This window comes from Nothoprocta perdicaria, unplaced genomic scaffold (genome assembly GCF_003342845.1).
Source record: "Nothoprocta perdicaria isolate Ctin4 unplaced genomic scaffold, notPer1 scaffold_54, whole genome shotgun sequence".
In the NCBI taxonomy this organism is placed as follows: Eukaryota; Metazoa; Chordata; class Aves; order Tinamiformes; family Tinamidae; genus Nothoprocta; species Nothoprocta perdicaria.
The window spans coordinates 4,058,865-4,084,710 of record NW_020455799.1 but is presented as its reverse complement, the minus strand read 5'-3'; the positions used below and the strand labels follow the sequence as shown (position 1 = coordinate 4,084,710).

Genomic DNA, 25,846 nt, shown 5'->3' with positions numbered 1-25,846 from the left:
AAAAAAAAAAAAAGAAAAACCAAACAAACACAAAACTCAAAAAAAATCCCCAAATAAAACATTTTTCATTTATGTAGACTAAGAAAAAAATGGGAACATGCTATATGGTCTAGTAAGTCATAATCTTTATTTTTTTTTGTTTTCCCTTGGCAGGGGAGAGAGCTAGGGATTTTTTTCATGTTGTATAGACAGGTTTTTGTCTCGCTGAGAGATGGAAAGGGCCTTAAGACCACTGCAATACAAATTTAACCAGTCAAACTCAGTTTGCTGATATTTCCTGTGTGCGTGTGTGTGTGTGTGTTCTGTATACTTTTTACAGCAGCTCTAGAGGCCTTTACTCTGTCAACATCCAGTGCTCATTCTGCAAACATTAGTGGCATTTTAAGAGGTGTTCATATCTTCTTTATCTTTAGTTACCTTTTGATGGTGTTGGTTTTCATTAAAGTTAGAATCATGATTGTTACCACATATATTTAAAATACAACATTGCACACCATGATCTGTTTTTGTTTTGTCTTGCAGAGAAAATGGTATGACACTGAAAATGAGTATTACCTGCTTCTGTTTACCCTGTCTATTCGTTGCCTCTTCTACACTAGTTTCAGCCTAGAATATTGTTGGCATGGATCTACCCAGAAATCATCCCATTCATTCCTGTGGATGCTGGCATATGTGTTTTATTATCCTGTGTTCCACAATGGACCCCTTATGAACTTCGATGAGTTTAGTAAGCAGGTAACAGTATTTTTAAGGCCATGAAGATGATAATTTTCAGTGCATCTGTGCTTGACTGATGTTTGTCTAAGAACTGTTGAGCTGCCAAAACTATGTATGGAACATATAGTGCATTAGAAGTGAGAGGAAGGATAGATATTTTTGTTTTTACAAAATTTGAGAGAACATTAATTGGGAGAAAGTTTTAAATAGACAAGTAAACTTTGTCATCTACCCTTTTTTGTATATATTCATCTTTGCTGTCTACTCACATGCTGAAGTTTGCTGTGTGAAAAAAGGAGGGCTGTACTTGGAAACTGGTTTTATGTGTCCATGTTTATATCAGCTATAGAGTAACATTGCATTCACATAGGACTGGTAATTAATTGAGAGTGTATATTTAGTCAATTAAAGAAAAATGTCAAAATTACCTTTTTGTCTAGTGTTCGGGTGACTTCAAACTGAAAGCAGCTTATTGGTTACTTGGGTCCTTTCTTCAGACTCCTGAAAGCGGAGCTTTCAATAGCACTTGTCCCTCTAAATGCAAACGGCTCCTCTCTCTTACTGGATTGTTTTTATTTTTTTTTATTTTTTTTATTTTTTGCCCTTCACAAGCCCCTCTTTCATGTCTCAAAGACTGCAGGGGGAGAAAAATTAAATGCTTTATCTATTGCTTTCCTTATTTTTTTTGCGCAATTTGGTATAAAATATTTGAGGTTTATGGCTAGCCCTAATGGAATAAAGGCTTATTTGGATGCTATGGAGTTACCTTATCAATGTCAGGTACTTTCAGCAGCGGGGCTGTGCTTTTGTAAGAGCTACTGAAATTGTGTTCTTGTAGCTAAGTCAGCTTGGAGGGATCAGCTCTGCTTTCTTCCTGCTGCAGTGGAGAACATCAAATTTCTTCACTAGAGTGCAAACTTTTTTGATTTATACAAGTGAAATAGAAGAGGCAAGGTATGTCCCTAAATAGACACTGAAATTTTGAGTCTGACTAATGCATTTGCATGCTCATTTTCCTTTAGGTTTACTAGTAGGCAGGTGTCCAAGTCTGTGTAGCTTTGAATATCTCAGCATGAGCTCTTAAATGAGCCTGCAGGCTGTAGAATAGGAACCAGAGGTGCCGAGATGCTTATTGAGATGACTGACAGAGGTGTTGTATGAATAAAGGGGGCAGAGTCAAGTGACCTTTCTTCACTTGAAAGAAATTTGTTTTCTAAAAGTGCTTGCTGCCAGTGGGATGTCATTAAGGGAGATGAGTCAAATAAGCAAAGCCATCTGGAAGGCTGACAGAATTGTGCAATAAGCCATCTTCCAGGCTTTGCTGAGAATGAGCCAGTCATCTGTGCATCTTTAAACCTGTTTCAGACAAAGAACATAACTGAAGGAAATGGGGATAAAAAATGTGAAAATGAATAAGACTTTATATTGACTAGCATGTAAACTGAGGAAACCATATAGTACTATTTATAGTTATAACATGTATTAAATTCTACCTATATTCCTATATCTCTGATGGAGAGAGATGAGCTTCTCAGTTGCGTAAGAGCTGGAGTAGAAAACGGACTAGAGACACTTGGTAGGAAAAATTGTGTGTAGGATCTCAAAATAAAACAATTATCTGGCATTTTGATTATCTGAATATGGCACATCTTCGCCTATAAATGCAGTCTGTATTCTTGGTGTGAGACAATGTGCAGGGATGACTAACAAAGACGGATGGGGTGCGTATGTCTAAAATGTTCTCATTTAAATATGCCTAGATCTATTCAACTGAATGTCATAAAGCAAACACCATGAAGAAACTAGTCAATAGCATTATTTAATATATTTTTCTTTAAGTGCATTTTTCAGAGTTATTGCATGAGAGTAAGGTAACTGCCTTGGCAGCTGAGGATAGAGAAGGAATGGTTTCTACGACAGCTGCTTTCAGCAGTATGCCCAAAGTGTACAGCACAAGTGTATTTATTGCAGAAGAAGGAGAACTGCAGGGCCATTAAACTGAAGCTGGGACTGAGAAGAGTGTTGATTTTCTGCACTCTGGAGAGCAGAGTTACAGAAAATGGAAACCAGAAAAATGTTCAAAGAGCTTAATATCATACCAAAGAGCTTAAAACCATAGTGCTGGCTGTATGATTTTTTTTTTCTCTGCAGAAATGAAAAAAATGACATTTCATTAAGTTTTTGGGTAGAAGTGGTGCATAGAGGTCCTCATCAAAATTTTGACTCCTGTTGTGAAGATAGTTAAAATTAAATGCTAGTCTGCAAAAAAGTCTTCTAGATAGGACAAATTTGCCTACAAAGTCTTCAAGTGAATAGTGCAAATGAAGAGTGCTAATGGCATTCTAGCTCTCCTACAAGTATATCAACTTTTGTTCCTGCAGATGGGTGGGTTTGCTAATTTTTATGTGTCTTTGCTGGCCAATTGAAATCTGGCCCCTGCTTCATAGGTTTTTCACCTATCTTTGGTTTTACATGTGAAACCTTTATCTTTAAGTTTGATCTGAGTGAGTAGAAGTACAAACGCAAGTAGGAGTTTTGGCATGCCGTAAGAGATGCACGTAGAAATTGCTAGATATCTAGGCAAAAAAAACCTCTTGCCTCTACATTAAGCTGCTTGGTTATATTTTACTTTCTTCACAGAGAGAATGTTAAGAAAGGTATGCAAATTTGTTTGCATAGTGGGCAGCATAAGAATTTGAGGTGCATCTTGAAAAACTAATCGGGTGTAAATCTTTTATCTGTATGTCTTTGTTTGTTTTTCTTCCAGTTGGACTTAACTGGCATTTGTTGAACACATCATATAGGTTTCACTGACCTTGGCAGTTCTCCAGGCCGGGAGGAAGACCTGTTTTACTGTTTTCAAGTAGTAATCCAATGCAGCTGGTACAAGTTTGAGATGTTTTAAGAACAAGTGTTTTTTTTACCCTGGGTAGATAGGTAGGTTGGTAGGACTGCTGCTTGGAAATGGTTTTCTCCTTCACAGCTATAGTTTCTTTCAAGTTTTTTTCATTATCTATAGATGTTGAGACACTCATGACTTTAATTCCTGTACTTTATCATGTCTGGATTCTATCAAGGTTAATAGCACTTGTCCTTTTCTACAACAGATTGGTTCTGCAGGACTTGAGAATGATTAATGATCAGCGCTCCCTGGTCCTCTATCCTCAGGCCTGAGATGTTACTTTGGTGCATAGCTTGCCTTGCATGGTCACTGGGACTTTACCACTTTCTTCAGAGGAACTTGATGGCCTGTTTTGACTTTTCTGTCTGCTCTATAGGCTGCTTGGACAGTTTGAACAAGTATCCTTCCAGATATTGCAGCAGAGTTGCTACTTCTCTTTAAGGGTTCCCAAAACATTTGGGATGTTTGTGAGTGTGTGCAAAGGAAGGACAGGGCCTTTTCTTGCATGAGATGTCACAGCCTATGTACTACAGCTGGAGGAAAGGGCTTCAGCTGCTGTGAAGTACTCTTGTTTGAGGAGTGTCCGATGAGTGTGTGAACAAGGACATACATCAAACTGTATAAAATGCTGCATGTCATCTGTGATGTCAAGCACAATAAGGCTTTTGGAGTCCTCAGTTACTGAAACACTCCGCCTGTATTTTGTGCTCGTGACGCAGAATTTGATAGCTCACTAAAACAGATTCGGTCCTATTTTTTTAAAGGGGCCGTGTTTGTAAACTCTAGTATTTTTTAACTTTATTTCAGAGTTCATTGCAAGCAGCTGAATTGCTCTCGCTGGACTTTGTTCTAAAATCTTTTTTAGGAGAGAATGTCTGATTGGCTTTTAGTACAAAACTTGTTCAAGTAAGATGTTAGCAGCCTTCTTTCTTGTTTCTTTTCATTCATGTATAAGCATAGCTCTTGAATTAGCTCTTCCACACTAGCTAAGCCTAGCTCTTGACAACAGTTTGCTAACCCAAAGCAATTCTCAAACACATAACCCCAAAAGTCAGTCTTGTCTGATGATTTTTTGTTATTTTATAATATTATTGCTCATTCAAGGCTTTTTAATTATAGGAGGTTTTTATAAGGGTCTGAAGGGAAAGGAATTTGTCTGAAAACTAGTGACTTGCCAGGAAGAGTTTTTTTGCTGAGCTAGCCGGCTTTCAGTTTGTTCTTAGCATAATTTCTGTGGTGTTGGGAATGTCATGAAAACCTACGAAAGAATAATAGCTACATGGAGAAAATGTGCAATAGCTACATGTTTTGCTTCTAAGCCTCCTATGCAGATAGATAGGCAGTTACATACTACTACTTTTATAGATAATTAATCATGGAATCATTAAGGTTGGAAAGGACATGTAAAACACTGGGCAATGTGCACTAGCTGAGCAGAGCATAGACCCTTTGGCACGTGAAAAGTGTGAGGTATGAATATTCAAGGTCCTCAGCACAGGGGTGCTGAGCATGGAAACTATACCTTTCTGGTGGATACCACTGTGTTATCACTGGATTGGCTGCACTGATAATTAGCAGTTGAAGGAGAATGAAATGCAGTCTGGAAGTATGGAAAAGAGCTTCAACAACTCCTAGTGGAACTTACTGGTTGTAAATAACACATCTGGTCTTGTGGTATTGACTGGAGACTTATGTTTTGGTTCTGGTTACCACTCAGTTTTCTACTTCTTGCTGGTTTCTCCTTCTTTCCCAATTTCAGAAAGTAGAAGCTGGACTCTATTGTAAAATAGAGTATGTCAAGAATTTTGAAACGTTGTAGTCAAAATTTCTTCTTGATAGTAATAAATAACATGAAATGAAAAATCTTCTCAAGATGATTGAGAAAATCAGTTCATCATTTATGTATCATATAACCTTTTTTGATTTCTTCTAGATGAGGAGGCAAGAAGCCTTCAGTTTGAAGACAAATCTTGGAATTTTAATCATGGGCATGATTCGCATCTTCTTTTGGTGGTTGCTGGCTGAGTTGATGATTCACCTCATGTATATCCATGCAATCTACAGTACTTCTCCACCTTTGGAAACTGTGTCATACTGGGCTTTAGGTTAGTATATTAAAAAAAAAAAAACCTCTCTCTCTACTGCCTGCAGAATCTCAAATCTGCTTTTTTTTTTTTTTTTTTTTTTTTTTTTTAAATCATACATTATGACTCTTCAGTACCAAAAACATGACTTAGGCTACTAAGGAAGCATCCTAAAGGACTTACAGGCATACAGATAACCTTATTGAACTGGAGAGGTCAATTCTGCATTGTACTCCAAAATTTAAAAATCCTCTGCATCCCTGTGTGTGGTTCCTCTCTCATCCCCACCCATCTGAAAGGGCATTTCTAATTCTTACTTTTTTTTTTCCTACTATTGAGCTGATCGTTTAAAACAAAGTGTGTTTAGCCTAGGAATGGAGGCAGGGAAACATTCAGATTTAAACCATTTCTTCTGTGCTTGATGGTTTTTAACCCTTCTCCAGCTCTTACTCATTTTTTATCCATGTTGAAACTTGAAGGCAGCACTCACTAAAAGAGCCAGTGGAGGGCAGTTTATGTGCAAGCAAGGTGACCTGAAAGTGCTAATTGTTATCTTTCCTCTTTCTGTTTTTCTCTTCTTTCCTCCTCACCTTGTATTTGGTTTACATTCTTTGTGGTGGCTAAGAAGATGAATGAGTATCCATTAATACAACATGAAATGGTAAGAGCTGCACATACCACTGGGTAGATAGATATGTGATAACCTGGAAGCCCCAGGTTGGTGTGACTTTGCCTTGTCCTGCCGCATGTATCAGTCAGTAGGGGGGAAGATGGCAGAACCCCAACCCTTAAGATCAGATTCTGAGAAAGCTTTGGTTACTGAATTGAAGCAGACACCACTTATTAGATCAGCAAGTAACAAGAACTGATACAAACACTGACAGAGTCTGTCCAGCATTCCTTAAAGATTATTTATAGATGATAGGGAGTGCATGTCCTGAAAGGGGACCTTTGCACACTGAGCTCAGGCCAGTAGAGGGCAGTACTACACACACACACACACACACACACACACACACACACACGTGTGTGTGTATGTGAATATACATATGTGTGTGTATATATACACATATATGTGTGTGTATATATGTACATGTAGACACACATATACATGCACACAAAGAGCCTGGGTGAGCTCCTCTGCTGAAGATAACCGAAGCTTAGTGGCTTGCCTCTATGGCTTGTTCCTCTCATCTGCTGTCAGTCACTTGTTTTGAAAACTGATTCTGAGTTTGCATTTCCTTTTCTAAATATGAATTCTCTGATAAATAGGTTAACTCCTGGTACTGTGTGCATCTGTATCACAAAAACTTTATTTGGTATATGGAACGTAGTAGACGCTACAGTTGCTGAGGCAAGTTTCTTGTTGCCTAAGGATGTTTACTGTTGTAAACCTGTGTTTACAACAACACCTGATACTATGTTGTATCATCTTTTCTGCACAGCTGGTGTTCATTTTATTTCCTATATAACTTAAAGAAGCTTCAAAGTAGCACGGATCGATTGGTTATAAGCAGGTGATGCATGGCTGCCCCTTTAGAGCCTTAAATGTAAGGGGAGCAATGGGAGATCATATTGCAATCAACTCTAGTTCTCTGAGAAAAATTTTACTTCTTGTGTGTTTTCTTCTGGGATGTCTTTGAATAACATGCAGCAATTTTCATCAGTGCAGAAAAAAACAACAAAGCTGTTAGATTTTGCTTAAGGAATCTTAAGTGCAATTAAGTTCCCCTCTGAAGAACATGAAACAGTGTTTTGGATGACTTATATGCAGTGTTCCTGAAAGGTGAGATTGTAAACAAAAATCATACTGAATTATGATTTTTGCTTAAAAAATGTCAAGGCAGTATTTTCTTTTTGTACCACAGCTATTCTATTAAGAACTTATAATTCTAGTAAACTTACCTGGCTACAAATGGCGGTACAGAAATGCTGGTTAGCTAAAATGACATTAGTGAGTGCATGTTTTTCTTTATCATGCATATATAGGTTAAAGGAAAAAAGGATTTATTTTTGAAAGTGAAAGGCAACAAAATTTGTCACCAAGCAGGAAATATGTTCACACAATATACAGAAGGTAAGATGAGCACTGATCCAATCTGTTGCAAGAGCACTTTTTTTTTTTCCGTTTAAAGGAGATTATTTGGTTTCTTCTTGTGTGGAATTGCTCATGTGGTGCAAAATAATAAGGCCAGATGAGAGAAAAGGTGTATCGAGAAACTGAAATCATTGATGTTGGGAGGGACCTCTGGAGATGACGTAGTCCAGTGCCCTGCTCAAAGCTGGTCAGACTATATCAGATTGCACAAGACCTTGTCCAGTTGAGTTTTAAACATAACCAAGGATGGAGACTCTACAACCAGAAAAAAATGACTTCTCTAGGCTTGTTGGGTCTATTCTTACTGAGGCAGCCCAGAATACTACTGTTATTTTTGACTCATATTCGACTTCTTATCAACTAAGACCCAAATCCTTTTCTGCAGAACTGCTTTCTGGCCAGACAGGCCCCAGGCTGTACTGTTACTGGGATTATTCCATCCTAGATGGAAGACTTCGCGTTCGCCCTTGGTTCTTTCAGTCCGTTTCTCCTGCTTGACAAGGTCCCTCCAAACAGAAGTGCAGCCTTTCAGCATACACATTTCTCCCTGCAGTTACTTGATGTCATCTGCAAACTTGCTGAGCATGCAAACTGTTCCATCGTCCCGGTTGCTAATGGAGATGCTAAACAATATTGGTCTCAACAGTGATCCCTGAGGGACAGCAGTAATTAGTGGCTGGGGCTAATCTGGTCCCAGCCAAGTTCCTTCCCACATTATCATCCAATTATACAGCCCATATCTTATGAATTTGTTGTACCTCCTCCAATAGTCTGTTTGCAAAACATTCTGCATATTTATACAACTTACAGACAACAAATGTATTTGATACCTGCTGTCCCACCTGTGTCTTAGCAACCAATCACCTTGTATAGAAAGGAGTGAAATTGTTCAGGCATCGTTTTCCCCTGGTAAACCCCTTTTACAATTCCTCACCACTTTCTGGTCCTTAATGTGTTTAGAAATAGCTTCTAGAGCACTTTTTGGATAACCTGCTCAAAACTAAAGAGAGTCTGACCAATCCCATTTATTGGATAGATTAAGACTTTCTCTTGAATAAACAATAATATTGCCTGATGGGCAAGTTAACACTGACACTGCTGCTTTGCATGAATTCTGCTGCTATGGCAGAAATATGATGGGGAAACATTAGGTACTGTTCCCAGCAGGGGATAGGGAACTGGCAAGTTCTGTGGAGGCAAAGTCGTCTTCCTTCACTAAAAATTGCAATACCACCAAACTTGCTAAAACACTGATGCCTTTGTAAAACTGCTCTTGCTGGCTGTGTGAAGAGCAGATACTTCTATGGATCTCTCACTTGGAGGTTTTGGAACAATCACCTCAAGGATGACTGATGACTATAGCAGTCACCTGTGCGTCCCCTAAGGATATAAAGGATGAAGTCTACTACTGCCAAGTTGAGCAGGGCTCAGGAATGACACCTGAGCAACTCCTCTGCCTTCACTATGAGTATCCTTCTCCTCACCTGGGACCTGGGCTAGGGTAGCTCCCTGCAAGGTTGAGAGGTCCCTGGTCACTCAGGTTGAGGAAGTGCTATAGTGTTTTATTGGGACAAGCAGTGCACCCCATTTAGTTGTGCTAATTACTAGTTGCTGTTTGCTAATTGATAAACTGATCCCTACAGCAATTGCAGCAGTTAATGGTGGATGCTATTATCACAAATACCTTCTCTGGTGAATAAAATCAACCAACTAAAGCCCAGTGGTTGTTGCCCCTCTGGGTTATTTTACTGTCTCCTTTAATGAGCTAACATGACATTGCCACACAAACTTTGAGTTGTTATTATACTATAGATGGAATAGCTGCTGTAATTAGAATCTCTGTGAAATCTCTTTAATTACTGTTACTTGCAGTTTGTATTTGCAACTGTCAATTTTCAAGGTCATTAACTGCATGATAATAGTGTTGGGAATTGTGAGTAGAAGGAGAAAGACAGTGTGCCGGTATTTCATATCAAGGTTGAACTTTCAATTCCCTTCTTACTTGCCCTTGTTTTCCTGGATTATTCCTCTTCCTGCATTGTTTAATTGATTCCTATCAGCCGCTAAAATGTGTCACAGAGCAGAAAAAGCAGCTTGCTTTGCTATCCTTGTGGGTCAGTGAGCTGTGGAAGTACACGATGAGCAACCTTCTCTGAGATGGAGCAGGCTGCATCCACCATGAATCAGTTCTTTAAGGAGTAAAGAAAGCAAGTGTCTCTTGCTCTGAATTTTTGGACCTGGGGGGGTGGGGTTAAATAAAAAGTGGCTGTAGCCCTAATTAGAGGCTATTCCAAAGGGCAGCACCTTTCTATAATTATTCTTCATAGTATTATCATTATTATGACTAGTATTATTATTTAGAAGATCTCTAGTAAAAGAAAACGGACATTCATTATTTAGGCTCTTCAGCAAGACAATACAAAATCTATTGTTGTTGAATAATTCATTTTATCTTTTTGAATATTTATTTTTAGATGAGTTTGTCTTTGATTATAGAAGAAAGCTGACCTGAGGTTGTATGCATCTCTATCACTGACTTAAAATATAATAGAAAATTGGCATGGATCTCTTTTCCCAGGATAATCAGTCTCTTGCTTGATAATGCTACTTTCACATAGAAATATATCAGAATTTCCTCTATTCTATATTCCTTGTCATATTTAAATTATTTCCTTTAATATTCTCTGCGTAGTGCTTTAGACTTGTGTGCCTGTAGCACAGCAAGGCTGGTCTATGTGGGTCACAGCGCACGAAGAACTGAGCTCTCCTGAGGAGCTCTTCATGAGCGAGCATGCTGGCAGAGAGTCGCTTTCTTTGATGCCAGAAGGTAACAGCCTAGGTGCGTTTGATTATCTTCACCCCAGCCAGAAAAGAGCAGTGTTAGAGATGGTAAAGCTTATCCTGTTTTTATAGTAGCCTTTTCAAATGACCATTCCCGTCTAAAGCGGCTAAGATGCTTTTGGCAGCATGACTACACCCCTACACAGGCTACAAGATGCTACTACTGGAGAATAGGTGCAGTATGTATGAACAAGAATGCTGCATCTGCTGGTCTGAGGAGCTTCAGATGGACCACAGCCATGTTTGCTAGCAAGATGAGTATCACTCTCAGTAGAAATATCTCTCTGCTGGATGGAGGAGGAGGTGACAGCTCCTCTCTCCAAGAATCCCCAGGGCATAATGAGGACCCAACAGCATGAGAGTAAATGTCGCTTGTAGCCTGGACAGCAGCACTATGCTCTGAATTGCTTATTCCTCAAAACCTTCCATCCTGCCACCCTTCTGTCCAAGGCAGATTATAGCAAAATATTTAAACTCATCATAGAAAGCTATTGTGAACAATATCACAATATCAGCACAATATCACAATATCAGAAATTGTGAACAATATCACAATATCAGCACAGTTGTGCTCATTTGATTCTGAGCATGTAATTTGTAGCAATTCCATGCATTTGTGTTGGTGCTGGTGCTTGTTCTCAGAGGTCAGTCAGATTGTCTTAGAGAATTGAGTACTTTGAGAATTAACGACATAGCACGGTCTTGTCTTCCATGACATTGAAAACCATGATAATTAATTCTTCTCACTTTTTAAAAAACATTTATTTTTATTTATTGTTTTTGCAGTTTACATTGCAAACAGAAGAATTGCAAGTAATGAAGACAGAAGTCACTATTGATTCTAAAAATCCACTCTCCTGGTGAACTGCAACATGCTCTATAAAGCCCAGACCTGATCAAAAGCCCGTTATGTGCTCTGGTGACTGTTCTCAGGCAGTTGTCTGTAATAAAGCTGCAGAAAGGAAGTTGAGAGGCGGTAGGGATTGGGGGAAAAAGGTAGGCAGGGCTGTGAACCCTTTCTGGGGCAGGTTTTTCAGGCTTCCATAACTGGGTAACTAATTCCCTGGTTTATGTAAATAACAGGCAGCTCAGTAGCATTAGTTGCAGGAGCTTAAATTGAAATCTCCAGTTTTCTTCCTCACCATGACAACACACAAATGTCAATAGTAAAATGCTCTCTAGCAAGGAGAAAATTAGTTTTTCTGTGGGAACAGGAATGTATGTGGAATGTCACAAACTTATCTGTGTGATTATTTTTGAATCTGATTCTGAAAATGGAGAGGCTGAAGAGCACTGTCCCTGTTTTCCCTATGTGGCTTCAAATTTAGCCTTGTGATTCAACAGTTAAGCACTGTTTACTCATCTCTGCTGATGCAAATGAAGCTTGCTGTCAGTCTCACGAGGTGTAGAAAATGATGAAAGCTCCAATTGTGAATGGAGAAGACTGCAGAATGCAGACACAACTTTTATGTTGTCTTATGTTAGACAATATATTGTGTAATATGATTGTCACATGAGATTAATCCAGAATATTAAAGTAGTAATTATGAAAATAAACATGACTAGGAATTTGTATATTTGTGTTTTGTGTCAGAGGTACACATTAGCTGTGGAGATGTGTGCTTATATGGCTCAGCAGTGTGAGCAGTCTGTGGGTTTGATGTATTGGTCTTAACCATGTGCCACTTGTCCTTCCTAATAAAGCATGCACGATTTACAGGTTTAATTAAGTATCATAGCTTTAATTATTAACTAGGTCCCAGTGTTCCAAAAGAATATATTTTTGACGTATGTACTGTTTGCTTAAAAATGATTTAAAAGGCTATGATCTGTCCAAAGGTAAAGCCACCCTGCTTGTTCTGCAGTTGTATTTCATGGTTTGATTTGTTAAAAGGGGAAACGTTGCATAAATTCCTCCTTCGAAGAGTGAAGCATACGGAACAGGAGAGCTACTTTGATTGTATTGTAGTTCTTCTGATAAATCCATGAATTGAAAATAGATTTCTGAGCTTGTTCTTAAGAAGCGCTCAGTGTTTTGCTTTTGAAATTATCATGTCTGTGCATCCATCTAAATGGTAATGAATTGCTAACAGAGTAATCTGTTTGAGGTTTTTTTCCATTCTGCAAGATAATGATAAGGAAAATGTAATAAAATATTTGGCATGTTGATGTCAGTTTTGAAAACTGGAAATACAAACACGAATCGGGAAGTTTAATGAGATTTTTCTTCTCTAAAACATTGGGTTTCCTGCTTCTAAGGGAGATATGAGAAAGATTTGACTTGTTCATAAGCTGTCCTAGAGGCTGAACTTTCAGATACCACTGACAGTTAACCTAGTTTAATGAGTACTTTTTAATTTGGGATAATTGTTGATCTACTTAGAGCTCTGTCTCACAAATATTTACCAGCGAATTTAGTGTGTGCAGTGGAATTTCTGGAATAAATCTGGAATTTAATGACCACTTACCTGGCAGTTTGCTCTTTCATGCAGCTCTAAATCTCTATATTTGAGTGAATTTGCACGTAAATTTTAACTCTTTCCCCTAACTCCTCCTCCCCGCAATGGGAGATGACACATATAAAGATTGGGTCCTATAAAGATTGTAAGAGAAATTGAGAGTATTGATATCAATAGCCAATTAATTTGATCTAGGGTTTCAGGAAGATGGCTATTGAATTGCTTGGGGGTTAAGATATTATGAGTACTTCAGCTCAATTTATTGTTGTTGTTTTAAAACCCTTTAAAACCTTAACCTTGTCTCTGAATCCCTCAAATTCATTTTTTTCTATGAAAACTCATTTTTGCAGTATTTTTTTTCTGTAAGTATATTTTTAATGTATGCTTCATATAGCCTCCCAGCTTTATTTTCAATGTAAGGTGATATGTTTGTCCAGATTTCCTTTTTTTTAAGCTGTATAAATGTAATGCTACAAGAAGAAATTTTATGATGCTGATAAAGAATTTAAGAAATGTAACATCAGTTTTAAATAACTTATTTTTATTTTAATTTTATATCACATAAAACAGTGTAGTCCTTGCTGCTTTGTGCTCTGATGGAGCAAATAAAAAGCAGCTGGAGTGTTTCAGGTATGCAAAGCAGGTTTATAGCCTTTCTGTGTTGCCAGTTCACAGCAGCTGTTTTGCAGCTGTGACTCTTGCTCGGAGCCTTCTGGTGGGTGGCCCCAGCTCCCTTACACAGCTGGGATGGGTTGAAGAGCAATTAGAAGGTCATGCATGTGTCGACGGGGACATTCACGTTCCTGACTCTGCAAAAAATAAAATTGCCACATACCTGGCACACACTGGCTAATCTGTAATGCTCAGCCATGTGATGGCCGTGTTTAAGATACTGACAATATTGAGCTGGTTGCTCATTAATAACTTAGACTTCTGTTAGTTAGTAGAGATGGTGAAAACGTTTTTTCTTGAATCTTCCATGTTAAAACTTCATATCAGGAAAAAACATAAAACATTCCATCTTTAAAGTGAAATATATTATTTTGTCTCATGAGAGTGGTAGTTGCAATCCCTATTTCCATCACATGTGACCAAATGATTTGGAATTTTACCGCTGCATAGACAGCTGCGGTCTCCATAAGCTGTTTGTGTGGGTGTAGCATTCAGCTCTCCACTAAAATGTCAGAGAGGAGATGGGAACTGAATGAGATGGGAATTAAAGTAGAAAGTTGGCTCTGTAGTTGATTTACCCATAATCTAATGTGTAGCTAATTGGCGAGCATCCAAACTGTGTTTTTGATTGCTTGTTTTCTCTGGGGAAAAATCGTTGCATGCTAGATGACTGCATCCCAGTAGGATGTACTCATAAGCTTCATGTGTAGGTATCAATTTTTATCTTTTATAGCACAGTGAATTCTTATATCTTCAATCTGTCTGGTGATACTAAAATGAAAAATGTTGGGTTGCAGCAGCGGAATCCTGGCCATGTGGAGTTAGCAGCAGTTTTGCACTTTATGTTGCCAGTGTCAGAACTTCAGCCTAGGTTGTTAAATGCTAGATTTAACTTTTAACCTTTAAGAAGATTTAACATTTAACTTTTGGTTGTCATCTGTGATATACCCATCAGTCAACAGAATCCAAAAGGAGGCATTGTGAAAGAGGAAAAAGAAAAAAAAGGAAAAAAAAATAAAAGAAAAAAAAATGTGTACACACATACACGCACATATCTTGTCAGGTAGAGCTTCGGAGTACCTGAACTTCAGTTATTGTGAGGTCTAAATTTAGTTACACTCGCATGAAAACAGCTCTGTTAGCACAGACAGTATGTGGTTTTTTGTTTGTTTTTTTTTAATCTCATACCTGTGTGAATTGCCTATTTTTGCTCTGTTTTGGACTTAAATCACGAGGAAACACAGAGCCAAAATGTCTCTTGGAAATCGAGCAGGTAAAGCACTTGAAGGAGGCCTTTCTCCTGCAGGTTTAAAGTTCAAACTTGTTTTTAAATGTTAAGCAGAGTGAAATGGCAGTCTTCTGTGCCCTAGGTGGGTCAGGAGGGATCATGGTGAGAGGTAAACTGCTCCAGGGCGCACAATCTGAGACTGTGGGCTCTTTGTGGAGCTGTCAGGATAAGCTGCGAAGATAACCATTGAAGATAACCCCTTCTGGGGGATGAAGTAAAGAATGCATGTAATAGTGCTGTACGTGCCACGTATTGACCTTTTTCTTTTGCAAATATGAAAATTTGTTGTCCCTATAGTAAATACTCACCTTGTATATCAACGTATTATGACTTTTTTTAAGGTCAATGAAAGTCAATATTTGCTTTTCGTAGTAGTCACTACCTACAGTCCAAGTGGAGCTTTGGAAAGTGAAACTCCAGATCCTTACTTATGCCTCTGTCTTAGAAATATGCCAGTATTTTTTATGTGACATACAGTCAGAACTGTACTTGTTCCCATATATATCCCATCAAGCAAGGATGTCATCTTTAGCTCCTTGGACAATGAATAAAAGAAAGCATTATTAACAGTTTTTAAGGTATTTCAGGAGTTGTTTAAGATAACTTGTTTTGCCTTTTTTATAGGTGGCCTGGCTTTAGCTCAAGTACAGTTTTTTTATGTGAAGTACCTGGTTTTGTACGGTGTTCCTGGCCTCCTCCTCCGAATGGATGGTCTGAAACCTCCCGCTCTTCCTTGCTGTGTAAGCAGGATGCACAGTTTCACTAAAATGTGGAGGTCAGTCACTACTTTTTAAACAATTTATTACTGATATATGACAGTGAATGTAAAAGAATGACTGTGTGTTTTCATGCTTGCTTCTATGTTCTTGTGCTTTTTGTCTAAAACTCTTCCTAGCCTTGATTCAACACTCTATTTTCTAAATTAATTTTATTTTGTCCATACTTTCTTAATGCTGCAGGTGTAGAGGGAAGCCTTCCTTGCAGTATTTTTCATCCTCTTAATTATTAGATTTAGACTCGGCTCAGTTAGCTTCACTAACCTGGCAATTATTTTTTCAGGATACTTTATTAAAGTTGATTCATTTTTCAGTCTTGGTCTAGAAAGCACATTTCCCCTGGATATTCATCCAGAGAAGAAATGCTTGATTAGTTACTCTGAGGAAAGCATATAGCACTTTAATATGCAGTCATGCAGTAAAGAAAATCTTTAACAGGATAAAGATACTCTGAAAAGTGCTAATTGTTTATAATTCAAGATGATGCTTAATATCCCCTTTGTTTTTTATTTCATGTTACGTCAGGAAGAAAAAGTCAGTTTTGACTTTTAAATCAATAACTACAAGTAATCAGTAATGCTAAATCACTCTTACTAAAGAGGATGGGACGAGGCTCTTCAGTGGTGACCAGTGACAGAATGGGAAGTCAGAGGCACAAACAGAAACCCAGGGAGCTCTGTCTGAATATGAGGAAGAGCTTGTGTACTGTGAGGGCGACTGTGCACTGGAGCAGGTTGCCCAGGGAGGTTGTGGAGTCTCCGTGCTTGGAATTACTCAAAAGCCATGTGAACTCCGTCCTGGACACAGTGCTCTTCCCTGCTTGAGGATTGATTAGATCTTGACATGGGCCTTTTAGCCTCAGCCATTCTGTGAGTCTGAATGAGAGAGCGATAAGGATGTTAAAGTAAGGTTAAAAATAGGTGTTTCTGTCAATGTTTGATTTGGGAAGTTTGTCTTAAATTCCCAAATAGCCAATGCCTGGTGCAAACAAATGCAAACATAACTGCTTAATTGAGCTGTGCTGCAGTCATATATTTAGGAAGACATCCTTGTTTCTGAGTTCAGATGTAGATGTGTTCTTAAGTTGAAGTGCTTGCACTGCAGTAAGCTTTTGTGGAAGTCTCTAGTGTGGTGGATTTTTTTCTTTGTTTTGTTTTAAATATTCTGGTGCTCTTTTACTATAGTGCTGCTGGATAATTTAACTGATGATCTGAAATCTGAGCTAGCAGAATTTCTACCTAAATTTTTCCTTCCTGTGAATTTAGTTCTCTGCTTATATGCTAGTAATAAAAGTATATTACTATCTTGTAATCTGTCATTTGAGGATAATTGCAGAGGAAAAAGGAAGGGCACTGAATAAAGCATCATTCACTCCTCATAGCAGATATCCTCAAATGAGGTGACAAATCCTTGTGTGGTTTTCAGGAGGGAAATGGAGACAGGTAGTGAGAAGGAGCTCCACATCTTCCCAACGGCATGGAGAGGCAGTTGGAGTCTGACAGATACGACTGGTGCCTCCAGAGATCTGTGCCTGGGATCTGCTCCCAGTGAAGCTCCCACTGAGCTCAGTGTGGAGGGCAGTGAAAGGGCAGTGGCCGCTTCCCCGGCCCACAGCAGGAGCAGCGTTGCTGGGGTTCCCTGCCTGCCCTAGGGAAGGGATGCGCAGCGGGCAGCAGGTAGCCTGGGCAAAGTCTGCTGCTGAGGACAGAATCTCTGTTTAACTCCTGCAAATGGCCCAGCAGTCAGCTTCCAGGAGATCAGGAGTTTTGAGGTGATTTGGTTTTTTTCTTCTTCAATTCTGGACAACTGTTTTTCTTAAGTTCTGTAATCCTTGCCCTCTGATGGGATTTAGTGAGCAGCTGGAAGTGAGGGACAAGAAAAGGAAAGACAGACTCAAGCAGCTCCCTTTTCTGTTGGGATTAGGAGTGTAATTTCTGGCCTGTGTCCAGCACCTTTGATTTTCGAAGAAACGGTCATTGTATGTGTTGTAGACACTGCATTAGGCAAAACAAAAACGTTTCCAGCAATCTGGTTCCTTACTGTCTTTCAGTTTAAGAAATGTTAGCCTCACGGCATTTCTGATTTTTTTTAAAGCACCTTATCCTTGTCCCTTATTTTTAGGCACGTCTTAAATATAGAGAAGGATTATTTAAAAAACATAGCTGGATTAAATGGAATTACACCAGTACACCAGCAGCGTTGAAATGTCTTATGGCTTGTGATTAAGGAGAAATTGTTCTGAAACTTATGAATAGAAGAAATAGTTATCTCAAAGGTTTGTGGAAGCCCAAATACCTCAGTGCCTATGAGCAATGTTAAGCCTTCCTTTGCAAACATTAATGCACTGAATTCAATAAGCTCTATTTTGTGTCTCGTCTGACTGGTACACTGAATCGAATCCCAAATCAATAGTAAGAATAACATGCATAGGAACAGTTTTACCAAGGAAAGCTTGTATTTGCACATATGTGGAGAGTGTGCTTTACAAAGCAGAAAGGTTTTGCTTTTCTTTCTTTACATAACACATGAGATTTTTTACATCGTTGACAATGACTATAGAGGTCATATGCATGTCCACATATTTCCATTATGTTTTTAGCAAACTGGAGGAAAATATCAGTTATAAGGCATCCATTCCACTAGAATAATTCTTTAATAGGTGACCTAATGCAGTATTGCAGTGTCTAACTGAATTTCATAATTTTGTGTTGTTTATATTAGATTTTAGGCTTCTATATTTTAGATTTTAAAGCAAATAGTAATCATTTAAAATATTTAATGTAAAGCTGATAGAACTTTTCCTTAGTTTCTAATTTTTTCATATTCTTTAAGTTTTGAGCATAGATTTTTTTTTTTTAACTCAAGGAAATACAGGTGAAATTTAGATACCATTTATCAACAGTAAGCAGCAGTGAAGTCAGCCTTTCAATGAATATTTATGGCACATAGAATTACAGATATATAGTACCGTAGGTATGATGATTTTGATTTTTTTTTTTGTGTGTGTGTGTGCATGCTCTGTTGGCAAAGGGAGGTCAGTGAGCAGGCTGGAAAAGGAGAACCATGAAGCTGCTAGTAAAATCGTTCAATGATATGGTGCTTGCAGACGTGCTGAATAAGAAGGTAAACATTATCAGGCTGACTGGTGTTTTCAGTCCCCTTACAGATATAAGGGAATGAAGACACTGGACAAAATTTTGGCATTGCTGAAGTCATTGTCAAAGCCCCGATTGAATTAAGTGATGTCAGGATTTTTCCTGACCATCTGTTATGACTATATTGAAACAGATTTTTTTGACTTTAGCACATAAGTTTCATAATTTAAGGAGGCTTCAGAAAGTGCAAAATGTTAAGCAAATGCTTGAGAGGACCATTAGTAAGGATAAGGCTTAGCTTTCACTTCCTGAAAGAATAACTAGACACTAAAGAAATAGTCTGTAAAGCAGTTAGCCTAGTTATTGCTACAAGTAGTTTGGTAGTGACATATCTTTATCTAAGTGGCTGCTAATTAGGGAGATTGACACAGAATATTTACTCAACTAGGAGGCTATTAAAGCTCCCAAATATCTAATCTAAACAGACACTATGTGGCTGAGGTGAAGAATTATCTGAAGAAAAGGTCTGCTTGTGCAGGGAAGGAAAACCAGATTGGTCTAGATTCACAGATTCACAGAATATTTAAGGTTGGAAGGGACCTCTACAGATCATCTAGTCCAACCTTCCTGCTCAAGCAGGCACACCTAGAGCATGTGGCACAGGGTGGCATCCAGGCGGGTTTTGAAGACCTCCAGAGTAGGAGACTCCACAACCTCCCTGGGCAGCCTGTTCCACTGCTCTGTCACCCTCACAGTAAAGAAGTTGCTCCTCACCTGGAGACGGAACTTCTTGTGCTTCAGCTTGTGGCCATTACCCCTCGTCCTATCGCTGGCCACCAGTGAGAACAGCCTGTCCCCTTCCTCCCTGCATTCTCCCTTCCTGAACTTATACATATTAATCATATCCCCTCTGAGCCGTCTCTTCTCCAGAGAAAACAGGCCCAGCTCACTCAGCCTCTCTTCATATGAGAGATTTTCCATTCCCTTAATCATCCTGGTTGCTCTTCTCTGGACCCTCTCGAGAAACTCCACGTCCCTCTTACACTGGGGTGCCCAGAACTGCACACAGTACTCCACGTGCGGCCTCACCAGAGCTGAGTAGAGGGGCAGAATCACCTCCCTTGACCTGCTGGCAACATCCTCCTGATGCAGGCCAGGATCCCATTGGCCTTCTTGGCCACGAGGGCACACTGCTCACTCATGGTTAACTTAGTGTCAACCAAGACTCCCAGATCCCTCTCCGTGGAGCTGCTTTCCAGCAGGTCGACCCCTAATCTGTACTGATGCCTGGGGTTATTCCTSCCCAGGTGCAGGACCCTGCACTTGTCCTTATTGAACCTCATGAGGTTCCTCTCTGCCCAACTCTCCAGCCTGTCCAGGTCCCTCTGGATGGCAGCACAGCCCTCCGGAGTGTCGGCCACTCCACCCAGCTTGGTGTCATCTGTAAACTTGCTCAGGGTGCATTCCGTGCCCTCGTCCAGGTCATTGATGAACAAGTTGAACAGCACTGGGCCTAGCACTGACCCCTAGGATTATTGTCTAGGACAATAGTCATATGTAACAACACATTTCTTTTGTGAGACGGGAAACAAAGAAGGTAGAATCTGTCATTAGCTTGGGAAAATTCAGCTTTGGTTAAACAGCTAAGTTTGTGGGGCAATTTACTTGAATTACCAGTGTCATTAGCTTAATGTGACTCTTCACATGAATATATTAATATTCTTTAATATTAATTAATGTTAATATTCTTTGCCTATTGTTGTACTTTTTTCCCCCCAATTCTGATGCGCACTTGCTGAATCTTATTGGGCATGAAGGTGTGCAATGCAATATAAATATAACCCTTTAGCATTAGACCTCATTGCTAGTATCAAAATACTTAAGCTGCTAGTCCAAATGTTGGGTGTTTGATAGTGGAATAACTTGTTTCTAAATAGAAAAAGAGCATTTTCCCCCCTAATTTACTACTATATTATTCATTAGCAGTTATCTTGTTTAAAGCCAAGCATTGCTTTATGATGTGCTGTTTGCAGCTAGCATGTCATCTCAATATATGAAAGACATTTTTGTTCTGGACTGGTTAGTAATTCTTTCACTGATATAGATGGCAGAGTTAACTGCTTTTGACATCAGCTAAATTAGTGCGTGCTACAGTTCTTTCCTAGTATACAGCTCAATTTGCTGGTTATATTAAAGCTTTAAAAGGCTCCTTAAATCTCAGAGTAGAGAAAAATCTATTTTTTTTCTCTTCAGAAAGTAAAATGAAGCAATAATGAGCCTCCTAATCCTTCTCAGCTCTAAATTGCATAATTGCTGGGAATTTTTGTGTGGAGACTGCTTTGTTACTATCATTAAAGTCCAGCAATTTGAAATGAACAAATCAAGCACTTCTCTATATAAGGAATTTTTAAAGACCACCTACTACTTATTATCATCTGTGATGTCCATTCTTTTCAGCATTTGATGTTAGTTCTGCATTTTTACAGACTATTATCACTGCTGCTCCAGTGTCTTACAGTTGGCAAACAGTGCTTGGAAAAAGATTAATAACTATTAATAAACTTTATTGTTGCATTTGCAGTAAGCATAGGGATCTCTCATAGTAATTGGACAAACATGCTGTATTGTAATACTCTTCCTAAAAGGAAACTAAAGGAAAACTTCCCCCGTGGGAGTTTGCCGCAAATATTATGGGTGTTAGGTTCCATCTGCTCTCCATGAGATACTAGAGCTTTTTTAAGAACCAGGGAAGTTTTAAAATTAAAGTAATAATTCTTCTGAGTTGTTCTAAGAGAGATTAGCAGAATATAATTGAGGTTGGTTCTTGTTAAAAAGGTGTCTGCAGAACTACATCACCAAGATCCACTGTGAGGCACGCATGTGAAACCAAAATTAATCTGCAGGCCTGAGTCTCCTGTGTTGCCAGCCATCTGTACAGTCTTGCACTAGCTGTAGCAATGACTGAGACCTATTCAAAGCTATGCTTGCATCTCCCTGGCCTGGAGAGTGCTGAAAGATCTCTATCTAAAATCATTAAAGCCTTCACCTGGTTCTCTACTATCATACGGATGAACATCGGAGTGTCTTTGTCGAAATAAACAACAAATTAGATCAGGGATTTGTAGGCTGGAGGACACTTGTAGCTTATGAAGCTACAATTCTGCAAAGGAACTTCCTGATTGTGGCCATTTTATTGTAGGTGACTTTTGCTGTTTAGTTCTCCAGCCTGAGCTCTCAGTTAATGTCCTAAATTCCGCAGATGAAACCTCGGGGCTGCCCTATTGATATTTTCTACTCAGAGGTGAATGTGTCTGTAGCAAAATGCATGTGCATTTCTGAGCTCCATCCTACAGCACACAGGCTGTAAAAAATCAGGCTGAGCAACTATATTCCTGCTGAAATCAAGAAGAGTTTTGATACTGATTTGAGTTGGTCAACACTTCCCACCTTTCCTACCACCTTCATAGGCATAGAAGCCAAACAAAAAGCCATCCTTCGAAGCCTGAGATTTAGGCTCAAGCTTGCTCTTTGATCTTGGTGTCTAAAAAACATTGAAATTGCTTTATCATGTATTTTCTCACCTGGCTGAGCCAGACTTTGTTGGATTTTGTTCATTGTATGTAGGAGGGTAATGACTGAGATGTTTTGCTTTGGAGTAGGTACCCCTTCAACATAAAAGAAATCCAATGTTTACCTAAGAAGCTGTCTATGCCTATTTGTTTCCAATTCCTTAACTATGTTGGTGGATTAAATCCTTAAAATATATATGTGGGCGAAATTTACCATAACCTGACTGTAATTCAACTGCAATTTATTTTCTAGAACCATTTATCTTTCATTATTCTAAGTTGTGCATGTGCTTTAAGAGTATGCTTCCTGCCTTTGTGGCAGCTGTATTATTTCTAATTAAGTGTGGTGTTAGTCACTGAAGAGAGGAGTTTTGCCATGGAGGTGTAGGAAATAACCCGGCAGTAAACAGGAACTCTAAATCTATGCAAGTGATAGGCAAGCATTGCTGTCTTTTGAAAATATGGATGGCTTACCCAGGTCTGTCTTTTATGGTGATGATGCAGCTGATATTACTCACTACTTGGTAAATGTTTATTCCACCACGCAGCATAACTCCTCTAGTGGTTGCTTGGGCAATGTTTTATAATTCATTAATCAAAACATTAAACAATAGACCTTAGCAAACTGCATATCCAGGTTTTATATTCATTTTCCGTGTAGTCATGTTATTTTTCAGACAAGACTCTAAAGCATGTTTCAGAATTCTGTGGTGCATCTATATTTGTATTTTGGAAGCCTTCACTATTCCCTGCTTAAGCAGGGAGGTTGAACTAGATGGTCTCCAGAGGTACCTTCCAATCTCAACCCTTCTGTGATTTGGAGATTGTCAAGTAGGGAGGTTGCCACAGGCAATGTTGGAAGAAAGAGCAGCAGATAAAGGCAGGGAGAGTAGCTGAGAACTGCTAAGTGACGGAGTGTCTAGTGAGGGAATCATGTCTTGTTTATACAGAGTTTTGGCTGTTGCTGATGTCAGGCTTTCCCTCAGGAAGAGGGACAGTGAAGCACCTTAAGACCTTAAGCAGTTGTTCGTGAGAGCAACTCTCATTCCATAGCTCTGCAGTCCCCAGCGCCAAGTGTTCTGCTGCACCAAGGCTCTTAGCAACTTGCCACCACAATGACTGTTATTTACAAAGACTGTTAACAGAAGAGCTGTTTTTGCAAATGTTGTTCTTTAAGAAGCAGAACAGGTACCTCTGAGGGTAAGTGGTTAAGTTAGACTTCCTAAAATGAGGTATAGCCACACAGGAAGGGTTTGAGAACCATGGTTAAAACAGTTCAACAAGTATAGCACTACTCTTAAGTAATGCTTAATGGTCACTCTGGTAATGAGTGACCAGAAGGATGTAGTGAATCTTGATGCTGTGATGAACTGTCCACCCAGATCCTTCATTGTGCAGGTATGGCCGAGAGAGTCTGCTGCCCCGCTCTTGTCTGTGTGCTGCACAGCCAACAGTCAAGCTGTGCCTTAGCTGCAGCAGAAGGAGCTTGTATGTCCCCGATAGAGCTAGCACAGAGAAAAAAGTGATCTCTTTCTTGCTTGCCGTTTCTCTTACCACATCTCAGAAGGAAACATTTGTGAAATCCACTTTTTATAATGTTCTATGTATCTGATTGCATCATGTAAAGGATTAAAGGAATCCTTTGTATTTTAGCGCAGTATGGAGCAGGGAAAGAAAAGAAAGAGTAGCTTGGCATAATTTTTCTGTCTGCAAGACAGGAAATATGCAGATCCGCTGGTCATGGAGATAACTAAAATAATTCGTTCATTAATAAAATATATAAACTTCTATCTGTCCTTTCAGTGAATTATATTACTCTGAATGTTATAGCTTTATTGAAGTTAGCTTTTCTTTATGCTTCATTTAGATATGAAAATCTGAACCTGGAAGGAACCTGGAAGAGGTTTCTTTTAAGTGCATTTAAATTGTTCTGTATGATAGCATCTTAAATTTGATGTATGTCATTGTATAAGCAAAATTATACATTGCTTTTTCTTTAGTGGCTGCTAGTAATTTCCTAATTACTGTATATTATTGGTTAGTTTGAAATACTGTCTTTGTATAATATCCTATATGACAGAACTTTCTCGTAATTGAATTTGATTCATTTTTTCTTCTTACAGATGTTTTGATGTTGGGCTACATCGTTTTCTGGTCAGGTAAGCTAATGATTATTTTAAATTGCAGTCAATGTTATAGAGCATTTCTGTTGGTGCTAGTAGAGATGGTAATGTCATGTGCACTAAGTAGTGCTTGATTCTTTCTATGGCAAAATCCCTTTTGCTTTTCATTTTACACATTACTTGGAGGAACATTAGCTGGGCTGGATGTTTACCTCGATAAACTCTTAAAGAACCTCTTTAGGAATCATTTAGAGAAAACCTGATGCAGGAAAATTCATCAGAAGTATTTGAGTTGTTTTTGAGGAAATATGTTTATATATTATGTCAAGAGCATATCTGGAGGGGAAGAAATACTGGGTAGTCTGAACTGGTACTGAGCATCATGCTTTTTTAGTTTAAGTGAAACACAAAATTATTCTGAGATCACACAAATTCCATCTGACTTAAGGTTACTTATCCTCACACCTTATAACCTTTGAGCAGTGGAGTTGGCAATCTTGAGGTAGTTTTACATTTTCTTTGTATGTAATATAACTATTTAGCAGACAGCTCTATATACATCTATATTTAGACCATTGGATAAAAGATTTTTATTTATTGTATAAGAATTTGCTAAAGTATGCTACTGCTGTAAAGGGAAAAATATGCACAATAAAATCTCTGAAAATAAGAAGAATTTGTTAACCAAGAATAAAATCATAGGAACTGTTGATATATCAAATATGAGCCACTGGTTATGCATTAATCCAGAAGAATGTGTGCTCATTACTTCATATGAAGACTATAATTGTATACTGTGGTATTTTACATCACGGGAAGATTGCAGTAGTCATATGCAAATACCCACTGAGTTGAATGGTCTCTTTTTTTGACTAATATGCCATCATTTCAGAGTCCATTGTGGTTCCTGTGCAATAGTATGTTCTAATCGTAGATTTTAATAATACTTCATTTTTAGTCTGTCACCTACACTTGTCAGTAACTTGAAGAACCACTAGGCACTTTCTTCATAGCTGTTCTGATAAGATGCAAATATTGTAGGCTTTTTCTGCCCTGTCAGTATGGGTTTTACTAGATTTTCCTTAAGTGGAAAACAAAGCAAAACAAAATCCTCTAGATGCAGAAGACTGGGCTAGCATCTCTGCTATTTCTGTCATGCAACCTTAGAAAATTCTTACCTTTCTTGGTTTTATCTGTTCAGTCGCTACCTCTGAGTACCTGC

General features: G+C 38.7%; 1 protein-coding gene across 4 annotated transcripts in view; it reads left to right on the top strand.

The window, feature by feature from the left end:
• The window catches only part of HHAT (hedgehog acyltransferase), a 145,928-nt gene that overhangs the window by 14,875 nt on the left and 105,207 nt on the right, over window positions 1-25,846 (top strand). For all 4 annotated transcript variants that reach the window (XM_026048435.1, XM_026048433.1, XM_026048434.1 and 1 more), the window contains exons 6-9: window positions 523-735; window positions 5,553-5,724; window positions 15,686-15,836; window positions 24,625-24,660. In XM_026048435.1, coding sequence (XP_025904220.1) covers window positions 523-735; window positions 5,553-5,724; window positions 15,686-15,836; window positions 24,625-24,660 — 572 coding nt within the window. The remainder of the gene's footprint in view (window positions 1-522; window positions 736-5,552; window positions 5,725-15,685; window positions 15,837-24,624; window positions 24,661-25,846) is intronic.